Source organism: Rhodofomes roseus, assembly GCF_022264815.1.
Source record: "Rhodofomes roseus strain CIRM-BRFM 1785 chromosome Unknown C8Q71scaffold_26, whole genome shotgun sequence".
Classification (NCBI taxonomy): domain Eukaryota; kingdom Fungi; phylum Basidiomycota; class Agaricomycetes; order Polyporales; family Fomitopsidaceae; genus Rhodofomes; species Rhodofomes roseus.
In genome coordinates this window covers 408,590-426,868 of record NW_025952982.1, presented here as the reverse complement: position 1 = coordinate 426,868, position 18,279 = coordinate 408,590, and the positions used below count along the sequence as shown (strand labels likewise).

The window sequence follows — 18,279 nt, the reverse complement described above, 5'->3', positions numbered from 1 at the left end:
TAACAGCTTCTAGACGCCCGGCCCAGGGCCGTGATGCATCGTTGTCCGCACAAATACTGCGAGCATAGCCGAGATCTGTGGCTTTCTTTTCCTCCGCCCCTCGCTGCAACCTACGATGGTGTCTGGTTTCCCCATCTCCGAGGCCCAGCTGGTCGCCCTGTTCGCGGAGAGCATCGCGTACGGGATGCATGTGGTGACGTTCGCATTCTGCATGTACTCGTGGGTCCACCGTTCAAAGGCCTCACAATCAGCGAGATCATGGCCGTGGATGTCCATCGCCATTGCACTCTTTATTGTCGGGACACTTGACGTGTCCTTTAACTTATACCACAATATTATCGCTTTCATTCTGTATACCGGCCCTGGCGGCGCAAATGGAGAATTCGAGAAGCTGTCTAATTGGGTCAACGTCATGCGGGTGCGTGCGGTCATCTTACCTGTTGAAGCCGCCATACTGACTTGTGGCAGAGCGTATGGGCCCGTCTGTGCGCACTGATATCTGACGCTGCCCTGGTGAGTGACTGCTCTTCGATGGTTGTCTAGGCAGTATTGATGTCCCATGTCGACCAGATATACCGCTGCTGGGTCGTCTACAGTCCCTCTGCGCGACGATGGTCCGTCGTGGCGTTCCCAATCTTGCTGTGGCTCGGTGTCGCAGCATGCGCGTTCATGGACGTCTTCTATCTCTGTACCCTTCATTTGAACACATCGATCCCTCTGGCGACCGGACTCCGGCCGTGGCTTTACGCCTACTTCTCAATAACACTCGCCTTGAACGTCCTCACGACAGGTTCGATCATGTGTCATTGTGCTCGTCTGACTGAGGCATATCGTGCATTTTAGGCATGATCGTGCACCCGCTCTGGAAGACACGCAAATTGACCTCCGAGTACTTCAAGCTGCGCTCGCGCAAACGAGACAGACTGAAGGGCTTGATTCGGATCTTCATCGAATCTGCGCTGTTGTACACGTTGTCTGTTGCGATCAGCGTCATCATGGAGATGGTGCAATCGAATGGCTACTATCCTGTAACAGACGTCGTAAGTAGCGCGTCATCAATGTGTACTTGTATCTCACAAAGCACGATCACAGAGCGCGCAGCTCGCGGGGTTCACTTTCGATCTCATCATCATCCGCATCTGGAGAGGAGTCTCTACGGAGCAAACTCGCGCCTTCGCAGATTCCATGAGTAAATCTCCGATGGCTCCTGGCAAGGCGCCTTGGGAGGAGAGTTCAGATATCGACTCCTTCGAAGTACACTTGGAGAGTGATGCCTCTGAGACGATGGTGTAAAAGGCGAGTGTACATTTCTCTGGTGCGTCAACAAATCATCTGTCTCAATATGCTTACTGAAGAGACGTTGCGTTCTTCCAGATGGCCTGCGCGGGCCCGTGTTCATTAATTTATTATTCCATTATGCATAGAACGAGCTGTTTGACGACTGTGACACGAACCCTTTGCGGCCTTGCCGCCTTACGATCCCTATTTACGCTGTATGATACCTTGTAGGGTGAACGGTGCTTGACACTATCGGACTGATGTTGTACTGGGATACCTGTACCGCGCGTCATGACTTATTCTATATCTATTTGCACCGCACTGAGAGGGATGGAAAGGTGCAAAGTTGCGTTCGTGTGGCCCGGTATCTTGGTATGGATGGTTATATTCAGCGGAGAATGACACTACGACAGCGACACCATCGCACGAGTATTCCGGCGAGATTGACAAGCAACCAGCCCAGACACGACTATCCGAAGCTCCCACCCGTTCTTACGTGTTGACGGTAACACTGTAGTCGGAAACGGTGAGTGTCGCGGTTCCGGTGAATGCCTCGGTTCCGGCCTGGATGGCTTGCAGGACCTATAGACAGATCATGAATGTAATCCGGTGGGGAACGCACTCTTTTGAGGTGCATACCTGGGACGTAGAGACACCTTGGTTCTCCTCGAGGTACTCTGCAAAAGGCATATACATTGATTGGGTGGAGTGGACGCAGGATGAAGGCGGACGTACGGAAAAAGTCGTTGATGTCCGCGCTGAAGTCGTTGATGTTGCCGTTGGCAGAGACAAAGGAGATGGTCTGCCAGTTGGAGTTGGGGCCAGACCAGAGGTTCCAGGTGTTACCAGCGACGGTGATGCCGGAGTCAATCTGGGAGCCGACGGGATCAATGCTACAGGCGAAACCCGTGAGTGAGGGGTACTCTCAATGAACGGGGGCGCACGTACCCTCCCTCGCCGGAGAGCCAGATCATACTGGACGAAGGCATATCAGGTGAGCCATAGTTTAGCAGACGCACACCTGACACTTACATCTCGTAGCTCGAAGTGCTAGAAGCGGGGTCCCCGGCGGACGTTCCAGTCCAGATGTCATATCTGAGTAGAGTAAATCTAGGCTATGCATTCAGACATCTGTTTATTGTGTGTACTCACGAGACATCAGCACGCAGGCCGGAAGACTGAGACGTGTACTGCCAACTGTAAGTGGTCGGAGCAGAAGTAATATCCGCGAGCTGCAATGCCCTTCAGTGACTGGTCACAGCACTCTGATATACTGTTGACTTACAGTCATGCCGCTGGCGCCGGACGTCGGTACGACATTGGCATCTAGTATAACCTATCAGGACGACATCCGGACCAAGAGTATTGGCCTTACAGGTCTTGACATCGTTCTCGTTGTCAGCCCAGGTGTAGTTCGTCGACCAGGTAATACTGTTGCCGCTGGTGCTCTCCAAGGTGGAGGTCTGCGAGCCGGTACCGTCACCTGATTTGACGTGATAAATTTCGACACTGAATCCGAATTGTGTTGTAAGTGCTTACCGGAACCCCACTGGTCGTTGCAGAGCTGGTAGTTGCCAGAAGTGGCGCAACTGTACTGACCCGTCAAGGTAGTCGCGGCACGGGCACCCAGCGCAACGGCTGCAAGGACGAATGGAATACGAAGCTGCATTTTCGTTCAGGAGTTGTTGCCCGAGGACGAACTGACTGTGTTCCCCGAGTACGTCCTCCTTTATATACCGCTGTCCGCATATCGCAAAGTGCTCCCGGAGGCACGTTCTTGGACATGCGACCAGCCTGCGAGTCACTGCTGGGCTAAGCGGTGGGAGTGTCCAGTAATTCTATAAGCAAAGTTGCTCTCGATGAGTTCCAGAACAGGGCGGGCTTGTTGCAGACGAATACAAGGAGACAGTACTTCGGTCCTACCCCATGTGCGGAGAAGGACTCGGCGGCATGTGAAGGTTGATCGTCGGATTGGATTCTATATTGGCGGCAAGACTTCCGTACAAGCTTGCATCCCTTATATCGGTGCCATGAGTAAAATGTAGCCCGAAGTATATCCGAGTACCTTCAAGAATATCAACTTCGGAGGGCATGATGAGGGAATGGAAGGGCGGTAAATTGAGTCGAGACATACGGAGATGCTTTTGCGGGCCCGCCGAGTCTATTTCCGCTCTCTAACATGACGCGTGTCTCACTGCTACATGAGCGGTTAGCTTATTTGGTTTCTCGTGTTGCGGTCAAGGGCCACTCACGTGTGTATCGCGAGCTCCGTGGTACGGTGTAGTGTTTGCTTGTCGCCCGGGAGGCGCAAGGTGATACCTACGGTCCTGACCGCAGAAGCTCGTACAAGTAATTGAACGACATTGTCGTTGCTTTCATCATAAGCTGGGAGTCTTCGTTTTCGATCCTTTCGATGTCATCGAGCAGACGACGCGCTGCGGAGGAGCGTTACTACCGAGACGAATAGTCCGATGATACCACTGCAGAACACACGTAAATTGATGTGCTAGACCACGTTCGATGGCACGCAGTCCTCATGACGGAGAACGTGCACGGCCTCTGAATAATTGCATTCAGACCAGGAGAACATGCACAGTGCTAGGCTTCGCGAAGGTATGCCGAAGTACTGGACTGTATGAGCTCTGAGCTTCCGTTGAAGTACGCAGTGAGAACGACTGACATTCAATGCTGCCCCTCTACTACATACGAGGCGCTGCATCCAGGAGGGTCTTTTCGACGAACGGTGGCCAGTCGACATTGCCACACCAGACAACTGGTCTCGCCCGTGGCTAGCAAGCATCCTCCTCCTCGGGTCCATTCTACACATGTCAATTAGTAAGGAAGAAAGCTTATACGCGTACCCTCGATCCGGATCCTGTTCTTTACTAAGTTGTGCATCCGTTCGTAGCCTAAAGGCTCAAATATGACGCATAGCAATGATCAGCATCAAATGCTGACAAAATCGCGCGGTATCTAGCCACGGCAATAGGAGCGACGTTCATACAAGATAGATGAACGTTTTGGATCCTTCGGCGGAGGCGCAAGAGCCATTCTAATCTAGGCCGCTTGGAGTCTGGACCAAGCGACGTGCGGCGTGAGTATGAGTGGCTGGTAAAATGACAAACATTCGCGACATACAAAAGACTTTGAGGCTCACTTGTTTAACATGACTCCGAGGGAATCGAAAACAATTCGTCGACTTCAACTCTTGTATGATAGCTTGAGTACTGAGTCTGCATGTGCTGAAGGTGCGTGCTGACACGGTGCTGCGACATGCACGACTCCTCTAGTGCCCCTGGCCGTGAGGTTGCGTGTCGCGTGTGGATTCTGGAGAGGTGTTACTTGAACTGAACGGCCCGTATAGTTCAGTCTAGGACATAGTCCATTTAGTGGAATGAGATGAGAGCAGCGCCACAGCTCCCATTGACGATCCAGTCATGGTGTTGGCAGCGCTGACAGTAGTGAGCGCTCGGGGGTGGGCTCGTCGTCGACGAGTCCAGTGCAGACCTCTACGTGGTCCAGGGGACTAGTAACCTCGCAAGAGGTGAAGCCAACTGCACAAAAATGATACCTGATTGTCTCTGGACTCAGGATCACGGGCAGGCAGTTTTGCCGAAACAGTCGTTGAACTGGCCCGAACGTCGACGTTGCCCATACACCGACGATAAGCTGCCTTCTGTATAGCTATATCGAATGATATCCCTGATGGGCCTCGAACACCCTACAGTATAACTTGACAGTACTCAACGTTCGTTGACAACAGCTCGAGACACCCGATGCTAAAAAGTCCTAAAGATAACTTTTCGACCGAGACACACCCAAGTGTTGCGACCACTATACCTACTAAACGCCACCCAGTACCTGTCAAAACGAAGGACCCGACGATAATAAGCAGGCTAATAGGACACTTTAGTCCTCAGTGCTCACTGTTGATGGCGACGATCAGGCATAGCAACACCGCAGCACCTTGACGACGGATCCCAGCCGACCCTTGCCGAATCACGCTGTGCCCAGTTGTCACGTGCCAGTACCTCGACACCAGCACATGACCCCTTCCTATCTGATCCTCGTTGAATCATACCGCGTAGGCTCGTGACCTGCCGTTAGAATGCACGTGCTCGTTGGCGGAGTTTGAAGGGCGAGCAGCATTCTAACGGCTGGGACAATCGGTCGCCCTTTGCGGGGGTACCCAAGGCACTGCCGCATTTGGGCCCCCGTGAGAATTGACACTTAGTGAAATCGCGCGTTTCGCGCACTGGCACTTGGGAGGCCCGATGTAAGTGCGCGTTTTCGGTCATGCATAACTCATCATTGGTTGCAGTACATCTCGTGAATTAGTCAAGATACGGGTCTACGTCGCCCTCTTCATCCAATGTGAAAAATTGTTCGTGCTCTAGCCAGTGTTCCGTGTCATCCACCTCCTCCTCGTCCTCCCCATCCTCGCAATCCGACATCTCCTCCACGTCTATCATGTCTTCATCAGCATCAGCGTGTACCGCGGCCGAACCGCCACTTGTCGAATGGACCCGCGCAGCAGAAGCGCTGTTCGCGCCGCCCACTAGAGGCGATGTTCGTCGACGGCGTTTCTTCATCCGGGCGAACATCGCGTTGTATTCCCTGAGCGGTCCCGCAAGCTGCGTCACCCCGCTTGTGATGACATTGGGCACGACAGCCTTGTCGCCGTCAATAGTGCGTCCCGGTGTCACCTTGTAGACATTAGCATCTGTGAGTGATCGTCGAAGTTCTTCGATGTCGCGTCGGAGGTCGGGTGCGGCGTGCGTGGTACCTAGGCGCGATCCTAAGGCATCGTTCATTGATGTCACAAGGTGTCGCAGGGAGTTGATACAGGGGGAGATCATCTCCAGCCAGTCCCATGAGGCTCCGCTGCCCTGCGCGTTGTAGATTGTCTGTTATGCGTGCACCGAAATATTTCAGTGGGTCAACTTTCGGGACGGCCGCATCGGAAGAGACGTACCTTCGTCCAGAAAATGTTATGCTCTTGTAGTAGATCAACGGGATACCAATGATTAGGTTTCCCCGTTGTATTGACGAGCCAATTGTTCAGTATGATCGCGCTGCACCACATCAGTGACTGCAAGCAGTGACGGTATTGAGTTGGGACACGTACCGTAACGGTTTCGGCCACACATGCGTCAGATTGTGTATGACGTGCAGAGCCTCCTGAGCGTACTTCGTTCGGCCACTCCCTCGGTAGCTGAGTGCCAATACCTTGAGCACAATGACGATCCGGCCTGAGTCTCCAGCCTTGATTGCGTCAGCGAACTCTCGGAGGATGAGCGCGTCTCGAAGGAAGAGGCTGGCATTCTCGAAGACCATGTCACCTTGGCGCGGAACATGAGGTTGCGCATCAGGGTCCGAGGTATTGTCCCGTTGTACTGTCAGGAGTTCTCGCGTGCGTGCGCTGCGGAGCTGGGACACGACGCTCGCGCTGACAAACCGGGATACAAGTTCTGTGACGTGCGCCTGCAAGTCTTCGAATGTAACATTCTCCGCGTATTCGTCAAGGCTATCGCAGCCAGTGACAAGCTCGAGGCAATGAATCAGGCGACCGTACAAGGAATGGAAGATGAGGTCTCGCGCAACGCGATATGGTGGGCGGTTGGTCAGAAGGAACGGCTTACGATCGAGCACCGTATTATGCCACGAGAGGCACGCGGGATCATGGTGGCCGAGATGAGGGTTGCCCCAGTGAGTCTCGAGGAACCCGTATGTTGCTGCCATCTGATAGTGAAAGAAACCGGGGGCAAACGCCGCGAAAAGCATGGATTGAGAGAGCGAGTCGTGACCAGCGCGATTGCTGATGACGGCTCGAAGACGGGCAACCGAGAGCTGGTCTCCGAAGACGAGCTTGACTGTTTCGGTGAAGGCAGTGGACTCTAGATCGTGACCGAGCTCACGGAACATTGCCTCCATGACCTCTGCATTGCCCTTGATGCTGGCCTCCTCAATGTTCATCGCTCGGAGCGGATATACTTCTGTCTTGCGAAGCACGATGCATTCTGAGGTAGAGACGAGGCTTTCATCGACGTCGGGTGTGAAACGGGCGAATGCAGGACCACCGTTCGATACTATGATGCGCAGAACAGCGTGTTCAAGCATCTTGTTGAAAGTCTGCATCTCGGTTGGATCCAGGAGAATGTCGTCTAGTGAGAGAGGAGGAGCCGTCTCGAAGGCGTGAAGGAAATCGGTTGTGCGCATGGCAGTACGCGGGGCATCATGGAGTGGGAAGACTGTTGCGCAGGTGCCGTTTTCGATAGAATCCTTGTGGCCCACAGTCTGCTCAGCCGCACGCAGGATCCAGTTGATGTTGTCGTAAACATGGGCGAGTTCCTGAGCAAGGGCTAATGCACGCGTTTTCCAGCGACAGGCCTCAGATAAACGCCGGAGGAGGCCTGCGCCTAGTCGCTTGAGTTCTGCGGCAAGGCTGATGTCGCTGCCTTGAATGCCTTCATCGGGTTCTTCCTCGTCTATGCCGTCGGGATCCCGAACACTCTGTAGCTGTGGTACCACTGGCATGCTCCGCGCTCCTTCAACTGCTTGCTCATGATAAGACGATGGAAAGAAGATCATGGGAGACTGAACTGACCTTCGCCGCTGCTTGTACTGTTGTCAGAACTGGATTCAGATGACGACTCTGACTCGGAACCGGAGTCTGAACCCTCAGCTTTCTCTGACTCTTCATCTGAGCTGTCCTCGGCACCGTTCACCTGCGACTTCAACATGGCAGCGGTTCTTGAACCTGGCGTCCCTGCGATGGCAGTATAGCTGCTGCATATGCCCAGATGCGAGAGAATGCTGATACACTGGCGCTGCGCGCCTGTCGCATAGAGGTACAGGCCAAGTACGTGCCGCCCGTAACTGTTCTGCTGACTGCGCTCAGCTAGGAGACCCATCAGAGCAGTACCAACACGCTAGTAGTACAAAGGTATGACATTAGCTCCGAGTTGTTCTGAAGGCTGGCACCGATCAAAGAAATCCATACCAGATCATTGCGATGTGCGGAAGTATTGGTGCGCAACCTCCGCTGTCGAGCTGTGGTTGAGAACTCCCTCAACAGGCTAGTCATGATGGGACACAGGGCGGTGAGGCGGTCGTAGATCTTGGACAGATTGAATCTTGACAGGAATCCGTCATCCACCACCATTTTCCGCGACTGCAGGACACCGTCTTTGGTGGCCCGAGTTCCTTCTCGCCGGATGGCTTTCTCGACATAGTCCAAAGCCCACACATGCACCGCTTGACGACCTGTAGGGCTGTTGCGCGACGACGTCCAATAGGTAAGCACTTGTTCGATGCGTCCCGGAATGTCGAACATGCCCTCGTACCGCTCATCGCCTCTCTTTGATGCTGGGTCAGAGAGGTAGAGCACAAGATCGCCCCAGGTGTACCCCTCTGCTCTAAGGATGGATAGGACTTCATCAAGCACTTCTTCGCGCGGCCGGCGGGATGCAGCTGCCACTTGCGGTCCATCTTCATTTGCAGGCAATCGACTGCTGCTGGCGTTGGACTCGGTGCCAAAGGTAAGCCGTTCCCCGCCACGGCCATGAACGTCAGCCGCTGCAGCTGCTAATGCTGAGTGATAGCTTGTGTTTGCAGCAGCAAGATCGTGGCCGTGCCTATGTTTGCGATCCTCTCGCTGCTGTCGCAACGTACCATTGCGTTGCTTCAAGCCTTTCGCACGACGCTGCATTTTCCGAATTTCGTGAGTCTTCCCATTGATTGGGGATGACCAGATGGGACCACTACTACTCAGGTGAGCGTCGTACCCTTGGTGAGAACGAACCGGGGTCTGTGGGCTGAGTACGCTGGTCGTCACAGGGATAGGAGAAGCAGTTGGGACTCCAATGTCAGCCGCAATGTGTGGACCGACAAGCAATGACAGCCCGCCTGTCGGATTGTTTTCGCCAGTCGAATTCGGAACAGTTCCGCGCGGAATTGACGGGAGCACGGAAGGCGGCCATTCGGGTGACGGAGGCGAGGGAGTGAGCGGTGAGGAGGGCGGGAGTGGAGACATCACTAATAGGCCATGAACCTCCGATAGGGGAGCATCATCTGCAGAAATATGGGGGGACTCCATAACATTGCAGTGGAATGGCAAAGGAAAGACGGGTGGATGTAATGTACCGAAGGCAATACAGATACAAATAAATTGTGTGGAGTTCACCGTTGTACGACTACGCTGCTGCGCGCTTCACTCAAACGTCTTCGCTGCTGCAGCTCCTGGTCCACATCTCTCCGCCTGTAACCTTTGAGCTCTCGAAAACCTCCCCAGTAGCCATGGCACGGCTGCAGAAGAAATCTTCACGTCGCCGTTGGGTGGCGGCTCGCCCAGACAGGCCCAGCGGATTCCAAAGGCACCCGTTGTCTGCGGAAGACGTCAGCAAGATGCACACCTTGTTCGAGGAGGCTTATGGATGGCCTGCACGAGAGTTCCAGATGGAAGGAATACGCGCACAGCTTGAGGGCGTTGACATGATGATTCAAGCCCCCACTGGTGCCGGCAAGACGGCCGTGGTCGCTGGTGCGCACCTATGGCCCACCGACATGCGCAAGGTGACCATCATGGTCTCGCCATTGCTATCCCTTGAGGATGAGATGGTACGTCAGCCAGAGCCATCCACATACAGCTGGTATACTTACCATTTGCAGGTCAAGACGTTCAAGGACCATTTTGGTCTCAATGCTGTTGCCGTCAGCAGCAAAAACGGCTCATGCTCACCGATGGTCGTTAAGGTGCGCATCGTAGTGCGTTCGGCTATCGGGACTGGTCACTGACTGGCCGCCCTGCAGCGCATTCTCGCCCTTGAATATCAAGTAATTCTTGCCTCGCCGGAGATGTTACAGTCACGTACCTTCGTGAGCAGGGTTCTGCGAAACTCGAAATTCACCAGACACATACTCTCCATGGTCATTGATGAAGCGCACTGCGTCTCGCACTGGGGAGCGGATTTCCGCAAGAAATACGCTTCTCTCGGCGTCATCCGTGCATTCCTTCCACGCGGGACACCTGTCATCGCTTTGACGGCCACCCTGACGGCACGCGTGCGCAGAGACATCCATAGCAAACTTCATTTCCCCAAAGGCGGCAGCCGGTTTGTCAACTTCGGCAATGATTGCCCAAACGTTGCCCTTGTTGTTCGCGCCGCCGAGCATCCTCTCAAATCCTTTGAGGACTTGGATTTTGTCATTCCACCATCAGCCGTCCACCCCGAGGATATCCCAAAGACGTGGATCTATGTCGACAACATCAATACAGGGACGGAAATCATCGACTTCCTCACTGACCGACTCGAAGCACGCACCATGCACCGCCGACCCGAAGGCCCACTGCCTGCAGGCCTGATTCGCCCATTCAATGCTACCCTTTCCTCCGAATATCGCACCGCTGCAATGAGCGCATTCCGGGATGGTAGCATCCGTATACTTGTTTGTACAGAAGCAGCTGGCATGGTACGTTTATCAGCTCGCATCTTACATCAGATTGATCCTTACAGAAAATACCTGCCGTAGGGATGCGACATACCTGATATAGACATTGTCGTACAATGGAAGCTTCCGACGACGTTCTCGAACTTCGTTCAGCACGCCGGCCGCGTTGCGAGAGGCCGGGGTCGGAGCGGATTGGCAGTACTGATCGTTGAGCGGTCAGCATATTCTATCGACCTCACATTCGCCACCGGGCCTGCGACTGGTCGAGGTCAGACCGACGCAGTGACGCAACGGGACTTACCACTGGGAGGAAAGGTGAAATCAGTGGTGAGAGGTAGGAAGAAGAAGAATCTCAACAGTGCACCGCAAGCGAAGGCCCCGAAGCAGTACGCTGACGCCCACGGTGTCAATCGTGGAGGTACTTCACACAAAGATGATTCGCCTACCGCCGAACAGCCTCGACTGGACACTGAGGCGCTTGACGAGGGACTTCTGGTGTTTGTGCAGAGTGTCCGCTGCCGCCGCCGCATTTGGGCGGACGCGTTTGAGAGCCCCCTGTCAGGTTCGTCATGTTCTGCAGCCTTGCCTTCAATATGCGCTAACGACGTGCACACATTGCTGCAGCACCCGCAGGACCTTGTTGCGACATCTGCGAGCCAAGCCTGCTGGATCGCACACGCCCTGGGATGGTTCAACGCGCGCAGAAAGGAAAGCGGATTGCACGCGGTCTCCCAGACGTGGAGGCGCAGGTCAAACTATGCGAGTGGAGAGATGCGGTGTACGAACGCGACCATGCGGGCCGCTTATACGACTCCATGGCCATCCTCGACGACGGCCTGATCGAACGCATCGTCACATCGGGGGACCTGCCGAAAGAAACACTCACCTCAATGCTGAAGCCTTCATGGCTCTGGTGGGACAAACATGGCGACGAGCTGATAGCATACATCACCGCGCTCAGCATCGAATTCACGCCCAAGCCGGGGAAGAAAACGAAACAAGCGAGCGCACCTGTTGTAACCACTGACTCCGGCCCTCCACCTCTCCCAGAACCAGTTCGAACGGCTGGAATGAAGCGAACGGCGGTGAGCGCCGACATCGACAGCACGTCGACTGCTGATCCTGGCGACGCTGGTGAGAATCCGATGGGTGTCCGTACCGACTCGGATGAAACTACGGTCGTCGTGCGCAGATCAGCTACTAAACGAGCGCGACGTGGCGCTCGCGACGTTCAAGTTGATGGCGCAGCCCCATCTGGTGTAGTCTCGGAGCTGCCGTCCACTGCCACTAGCAGCCAAGGTATAGACGGTCAAGTCGGTGTTCTGCCCTCTCACCTGTTACGCCCCGCTTCGTACGAATCGTTCTGGACTTCGTTTGGTTCATTTGCAGACCGTGCTTCGAGTTCAAAATCATGACATTATGGTTATTGTATGTACATAGTAGTGCAGAGTGTATTCGAAACCGTACACGCGAGTGGGTCGCGCCAGAGAATAGAGGCGGACTCGAGCCGTGCTCAGTCCACAGTGTACTCAGGAGGAGGATGCGCGCGATTTCACTAAGTGTCAATTCTCACGGGGGCCCAAATCGGGCAGCGCTTAAGACCCCCCCGCAAAGGGCGACCGATTGTACCAGCCGTTCTTCGAACGCTCATCGGAGTTCGAAACGGCTGGTCACGAGCCTACATACCGCGCTTAGCGGCCACGTGCAGGTGCCTAGACACTAGCACATGATCCCTCCCTCACCGATACGCGTCGAATCACGCTGTGCTTAGCCACCACGTGCGCATGCCTAGAAACTAGCACATGATCCCCCCCCAAAATGGAGAGAGAATATCGAGTGAAATAACACATAAAATCATATTGCATGAATTGCATGTAAAAATAATGATCTTATCCCAATAAACCGCGATTGATCACCATCTCTACGCGTTATGATCTCTCCCCCATGCTCCTATGTACATAGGCCACTTCCTCCCCACCTATTATGAACACGCTATGCCTCAGAAATACACACCAGTAAGTTCTGGACTAGAAACGTACCTCCAGACCGGAATTTAAAGCATAGGATATCATAGAAACGCCCAGCTGCCAAGTCACGTTTCTATTGCCGTAACTGCAAATATAACGAGGTGAGAGGAGATCCACATATAAACGCCCACGTCTCTTCTATGTTCCTCACCTTCTCTGCTGGCCGCAAACCACGTACACCCGTGGATCGTCCTCTGAAGACCACCACAAGGAGATCTCGAAAGAACAACACGACCACCGTTGACCAGAGAAGCTCCACGCCTATATCGCCTCCTAAATCGCCCTCCCCATATACTGCTGCTCGACCGCCCAGCTATGCGATCACAGTCGAAATTTATGTGGAGACAGAGCCAGAACACAGTACAGAGGCAGACGGCGAAACTTGGATAGTGGACAGGAAACCAGAGCGCCCACTGGCACGAGGTCAATTGGCGACTCTGCGCACGACCAACCACGTGATCGGGTCGGCACGTGTATCGAAATTAGCCGCCCTCACCCGCCACTGGGCAATCATGCGCCTGGCGGGCGGGAAAAAAGGGATGAGCCTTCGCGTGCCCATACCTTGGGTCCACCTGTGCAAACTCGATAGTTACAAACATACCACCCTCTATCACTCCTTACCGATACACCCGGAACCGCACGAGCTCTTCCGCCAACACCATCCCTTTACGGACCCGAACGAGAACCCATATGAGTTCGACATTTCAGAAGAGGACGTGGACCAACTCCGTCACAAGATGCAGACAAACTCGCGACCAACAATGACAACGTCAGAAGCAATCGGGAGTAGTGGAAGTGGCGAGGGCCGAGACTCGAGAAGCCTGACGAGGATGGAGGACGTCTGACAGGAAGGGAGAAGAGGTGTCCGGAATAGAGGGAAGCCGTACAGCTGTCAAAGAGAATGTAAATCCAGTGCCTGCAGAAGGAGCGCTCAATGCCAATTTGACCACGAGGATGTCAAAATCTAAATGGCGTGATTAGGTTCGGCCTACAGCACCTGCCTAATTGGGTAAAAGAGCAAGACACCGAGATGTAGCCACTTACCGCATACGGCATAAGGAGGTGACGACTCACCGCATAAGCGCTGACTCAAACCGCCGTGCGCCGCTACTCCCTCCTACATTGCATGCTGGCTCACTTCAGCAACGACATAATGCAAGTAACCACGACTTGAACTAAGACCTGCGCCTCACACGCCCGTTGACAAAACACGCAACAAGCCACTTAACGCGATACAAACACAAGGAACACGACGACGAAGTAAGCAAGAACCCGAACATGCTCGCTTGACATATAACGGCAGCAAGGTACCGCTCACACGTCCTGACAACTTAATGGGACAGCTTAACGGAAGCAATGCGGACGTGCACATCCTACCTAGTACAAGTGTACTCCATTCTCTCTCGCGCGAACCCTGACCGTATGAAACTGCTGTCGACAACTTGGAGCGCAGCGACCGGTATACGGAATAAACGATACCGTAGGTTCGTCCGACACCACCCGGACTTATGAATGTCAGACTCTAACCACAGAGAGACCCTGGACTACCCTGTTTGCGCAACACAGCGCCCGACGCCGTCGCCAAAAAGCGCTAGGCTAACGAAAATAGAGCGACAGCAACGCAAGAAGCTGGAGCAGCTCCTTGTCCACTGACACAGTGGACTGCCTCCAGGTAACCCAGCTGTCGGCAAGCGCAAATGCGACTCCACGATACTCTCGATAAAAGACATAGACACACGCGCTCTTACAACATCACTCTTGTGACCCTTTCTCTGCTTACTCTGAATCAACGATCCAAAGCTGCTTAGTATGTCTTCCCCAGTTGCATCGTCCGTCGTGGCTAGCCTCCAGGCAACGCCAACGAAGTCCTCGACCAGCAGGAAGGACGATCATATCGAACAGCATCGCTCGAACGCAATAGAAAACACAACGACCGTGGGGCAAGACCCTCTCTCGTCGTCGCCGCCGCAGTCTGAAAGACGCTCCCCATCGTACGCTGAAATGGCGGCCAAGGCTCCGTTCCCTATGCGAAGCTTGAAGTCGGTTACAACGTATTCGTAAGCGGTTGTCTACGACCCTGCCCGCATCGCAATGCTCACACACTACTTATACATTGTACTGCCTCCACGCTGTAATGCTCCCAACAGCGAGAACATCGCTCCAGAGCCACAGCCACAGTCCCCGACCCCACCCACAAACACCACCGCCACCGTCTTTGACGACAGCGAGCCGGAGGGCGGAGAGTGGAAGGTCGCCGGTAAGAACAAAAAGAAGAAGGCCGTGAGCGCAATGAAGTTCAAGAAATCCAAGAAAGGTAAGGAGCGACAAACTCTACCGACACGGGACAATGATCGCCACGCAGTCGTCGTTGAAACTCCGTCCCGCACGACACCTGCGACCAGCAATGAGTCTCGTAAGAGAAGGAGGACCGTGCACGACCTCGGGAACGACGATGAGCCCACGGTCACTGCTATCCAGCAAGAGCCGTACGAGATCACGCTGAAGACGATAGAAAAGACCCACGAAGGATGGATGAGGCAAGTAATCCTCATAGCTCCCACGCCATCATCCATACTAATAATGCACTACAATTGAAGAAGCAGCTCGCGCAAGGCGGGCACGAGTAATGAAACAATGGACATCGACTTCGCCATCGCCTCCGAGGATGACTACACCGACCTCCCCGATCTGCTCCCCGTCGACGATGACGACGACGACGACGACGAGGAATACAATGACAACGACGATGAGCACGACCAGGTGACGCCGACGAACGCACCCTCGAACACCTCCTCGAGGTCGGTCCTTGACGGCCGCGAAGAGCGCAATGGACACATGCAGTTTGTCTACCGCGGTAAGCACCTGATGACACAAGTGAACCTTGTGACACTCCACTCACTAGACAATCTTGCACGCAGGCGAGACGTTCCCCTTCCCGATCCCGCCGTCCTCCTCCCCTCTGAACGCCCTGCCTCAGACGCCGCCCCCGCATCAGCGAGGACGTAGCTCCCGCAGCCAGCACACTGGCGCCACGCAGGCAGCCCCGGTGAAAGGCAACCTGTGGGCGTACGACAGCGACGACGCCCTCGCGTCCCCAGCCCCTCGATCACACAAATCAAGCCGGCTATCTGACATCCTCATGCCTGACGCCTCGCCCGCACGACCCACGTCTTCACAGTCCCGCCGCCGCCGCCCTAAAAAGCGAGCAAATAGGCGTCGTCTTAGCAACCTGGCCCGTAAAGCTCGCGGAGCCTCGTCTTCAGCCTCTGCGTCTCCCACCTCCTCAGACGACGAGAGGATCCCCTTCGACGCTGAGAATCTGGACCCTGACGTTACGGTCCCACCACGCAGCCTGTGGCGTAAGCCGCAAGGCGACCGTCCCGACTGGAAGGCGCGCGGTATGGCCACCACGCAGAAAGAAGCATGGGACGAGATTGACGAAACGCAGGCGGTCGTTGCCATCCAAATCCCGAACCATGGCACGGAGGAACCCGGCCTAGACGAGCGCATCGCCGCCATGACGAACGCCTTCGTACGCGACCTCCGCATTCCTAACGTCGCTTTCATCCCCGCGTACTCTCTGGAAGGCTTCCATGGCCCCAACAAAGAGCCCCACTGGTACCTCGCGCGCGGCATGTCCCTTCTGATCTGCATCGCGCTCGTGCGTATGGGGTGGCTTAACTCCTCTACGGTGACTCTTAACTTCGACTTTTGGCGCGACACCAACCCGCTTCTATGCGGCATGTGGCGACTCATCCACCGCTTCGGCGCGCAGTCGAAAGATGAGTATCTCAAACTCGTCCGACGCGAGCTGCTGAGCTCCGAGCTCTACTGCGTAATGATGCACGTCATCGCCAAAGACGTCGCGCGAGGGGGCTTCTGGGAGGGCTTCTCGCCTGACGAGGCCCTCAACATGATTCTTAACTCTGTTGATGTCGACATCATCCCAGCGCGCACGGTAGGGAACGCAGTCGAGCCCGTCGCAGTCCTGCATGTCACTCCCCCGACAGCCGACCGAAAGGACTGGCTGCGATTCTGCGACATGCTGCGCAAGCATGGCTTTGGATCGTCGGAGACAGGACACCCTGTCGCCTTCACAGGTCGTCTCTGGTGCGCTTACTGCCACTCCCTCGGCCACACTGCCCCCACCTGCACAGTTCGCACCTCTATCGGATGGCACGACGAACCGCAGCAAGCGCAGGCCCCCCTCGCACAGCAGCAGCAAAATGGCGGGGCTCTCGGAGGCCGAGGACGCGGCCGTGGACTTGGCCGCGGACTACCTCGTGGCCGCGGAGGTCCGATGCGAGGAGGACGTGGATACTGAAACCGTCAAGGGTATGTCTACGCTCGTCTTCGTACATATCTCTCTCTTCGCCTACTGCTCCGTAACGATGTCCTAATGTACTTGTAACAACCTGCCCCACTGACACGTGTCTCAGAGCGATGCTCTTGTACTTCTATCTGTATGCTATCGTCTGTATCTCGAAATGATACACATCTATGACCCATACTCGTATCATGCATGACACACATACTGAACGCAAATGAGCTACCAAAACTGAAAGAAACGATAACTTACAACACACTCAATGCAGCGGTCGGAACATATAAGCACTCCACACGCACATGGGCCCACATCTACTGATCGCACCCGCGAGACAGGAAAGCCCAGAATACGTTGGACTCCCATCCGTGACCCGCATACGTGCATTTCCCTTCTATTCTCCTAGGGGCACTTATAGACTTTCCCCGCCGAGAGGCTTAAGCGAACTCTGCGTCACAACGCAGACAAGCATGTCACCTGCGAGACCCAGGAGCGGTCTCTACTTGCTGTGGATCGTTGTAGCAGCAAGCTTGATAGCAACGGCGACAATCAACATAACAAACACCCCCCCCGCGGACGCACAAACGGCAAATGGCTTCTCTCCCTCCCGACCAGAAGGGACCAAACTCCACTCTGCCCAGCAAGGCCCCAATGACCGGCCGGGAGGATCGGACGGCAGAGCGTTTCTCCGTAGTAGGAAGGATATTGGATTGGATACGGAGAACCGTAGTATGAACTCCAATCGTAGTGACATGAACAAAGCGAAGCGTGAAGGACGCAAGACAAAGGCTACAATCACCGTAGGCACCTTGAACGTAAATGGCGTAGGCAATATGATAGGCGACAAGAACAACAAATGGAACGGCATCCACAGAATAGCACAGGAGAACAGGATAGGTATTCTGGCAATCCAAGAATCACACCTTGACGATACTGCCGTGAACACTATCCACTCGCTCTACGGTAAGCGATTGAAAGTGATACCCTGCGAATCAACGCATAGCAAGGCGCAAGGAGTCGCCTACGTTCTAAACAGAGAACTAATTGACATCCAAACAATCCACACTGAGACCCTAATACCTGGACGCGCGATGGCAATCACAGTACACTGGCATCGGGAGATAGACATCACACTGCTGAACGTCTATGCCCCCAACAATGCCACTGAAAATACGACCTTCTGGAAGACGTTACAAAAGC

At 54.6% G+C, this 18,279-nt stretch overlaps 5 protein-coding genes across 5 annotated transcripts; 3 read left to right on the top strand and 2 right to left on the bottom strand.

Moving 5' to 3' along the window:
* Nucleotides 1-115: 115 nt before the first annotated feature.
* On the top strand, nucleotides 116-1,293 carry C8Q71DRAFT_861828 (uncharacterized protein; the record flags this gene model as incomplete). Its single annotated transcript, XM_047927953.1, has 5 exons — nucleotides 116-418; nucleotides 469-513; nucleotides 571-790; nucleotides 844-1,040; nucleotides 1,093-1,293. The coding sequence occupies 5 exons, from the start codon at nucleotides 116-118 to the stop codon at nucleotides 1,291-1,293; spliced, it is 966 nt and encodes a 321-aa protein (XP_047774593.1).
* A 477-nt stretch (nucleotides 1,294-1,770) lies between these two features.
* Nucleotides 1,771-2,947, bottom strand: C8Q71DRAFT_726942 (endo-1,4-beta-D-glucanase; the record flags this gene model as incomplete). Its single annotated transcript, XM_047921808.1, has 9 exons — nucleotides 1,771-1,860; nucleotides 1,918-1,955; nucleotides 2,014-2,171; nucleotides 2,227-2,253; nucleotides 2,311-2,373; nucleotides 2,431-2,510; nucleotides 2,564-2,604; nucleotides 2,654-2,761; nucleotides 2,818-2,947. The coding sequence occupies 9 exons, from the start codon at nucleotides 2,945-2,947 to the stop codon at nucleotides 1,771-1,773; spliced, it is 735 nt and encodes a 244-aa protein (XP_047774592.1).
* A 2,618-nt stretch (nucleotides 2,948-5,565) lies between these two features.
* On the bottom strand, nucleotides 5,566-9,477 carry C8Q71DRAFT_782651 (uncharacterized protein). Its single transcript, XM_047924940.1, has 7 exons — nucleotides 9,119-9,477; nucleotides 8,883-9,053; nucleotides 8,282-8,819; nucleotides 7,886-8,210; nucleotides 6,407-7,832; nucleotides 6,254-6,353; nucleotides 5,566-6,185 (listed from the first exon to the last, which is right to left on the bottom strand). The coding sequence occupies exons 2-7, from the start codon at nucleotides 8,987-8,989 to the stop codon at nucleotides 5,613-5,615; spliced, it is 3,069 nt and encodes a 1,022-aa protein (XP_047774591.1). The 5' UTR covers nucleotides 8,990-9,053; nucleotides 9,119-9,477; the 3' UTR covers nucleotides 5,566-5,612.
* A 99-nt stretch (nucleotides 9,478-9,576) lies between these two features.
* Nucleotides 9,577-11,991, top strand: C8Q71DRAFT_861825 (P-loop containing nucleoside triphosphate hydrolase protein; the record flags this gene model as incomplete). The annotated part of the gene is made up of 6 exons (XM_047927952.1): nucleotides 9,577-9,897; nucleotides 9,949-10,032; nucleotides 10,090-10,749; nucleotides 10,810-11,290; nucleotides 11,353-11,862; nucleotides 11,921-11,991. The coding sequence occupies 6 exons, from the start codon at nucleotides 9,577-9,579 to the stop codon at nucleotides 11,989-11,991; spliced, it is 2,127 nt and encodes a 708-aa protein (XP_047774590.1).
* Nucleotides 11,992-14,564: 2,573 nt separating this feature from the next.
* Nucleotides 14,565-17,155, top strand: C8Q71DRAFT_726939 (uncharacterized protein; the record flags this gene model as incomplete). The annotated part of the gene is made up of 6 exons (XM_047921807.1): nucleotides 14,565-14,812; nucleotides 14,903-15,069; nucleotides 15,118-15,241; nucleotides 15,359-15,609; nucleotides 15,674-16,865; nucleotides 16,948-17,155. 6 exons carry the CDS (start codon nucleotides 14,565-14,567, stop codon nucleotides 17,153-17,155), a joined length of 2,190 nt encoding a protein of 729 aa, XP_047774589.1.
* Nucleotides 17,156-18,279: the final 1,124 nt, after the last annotated feature.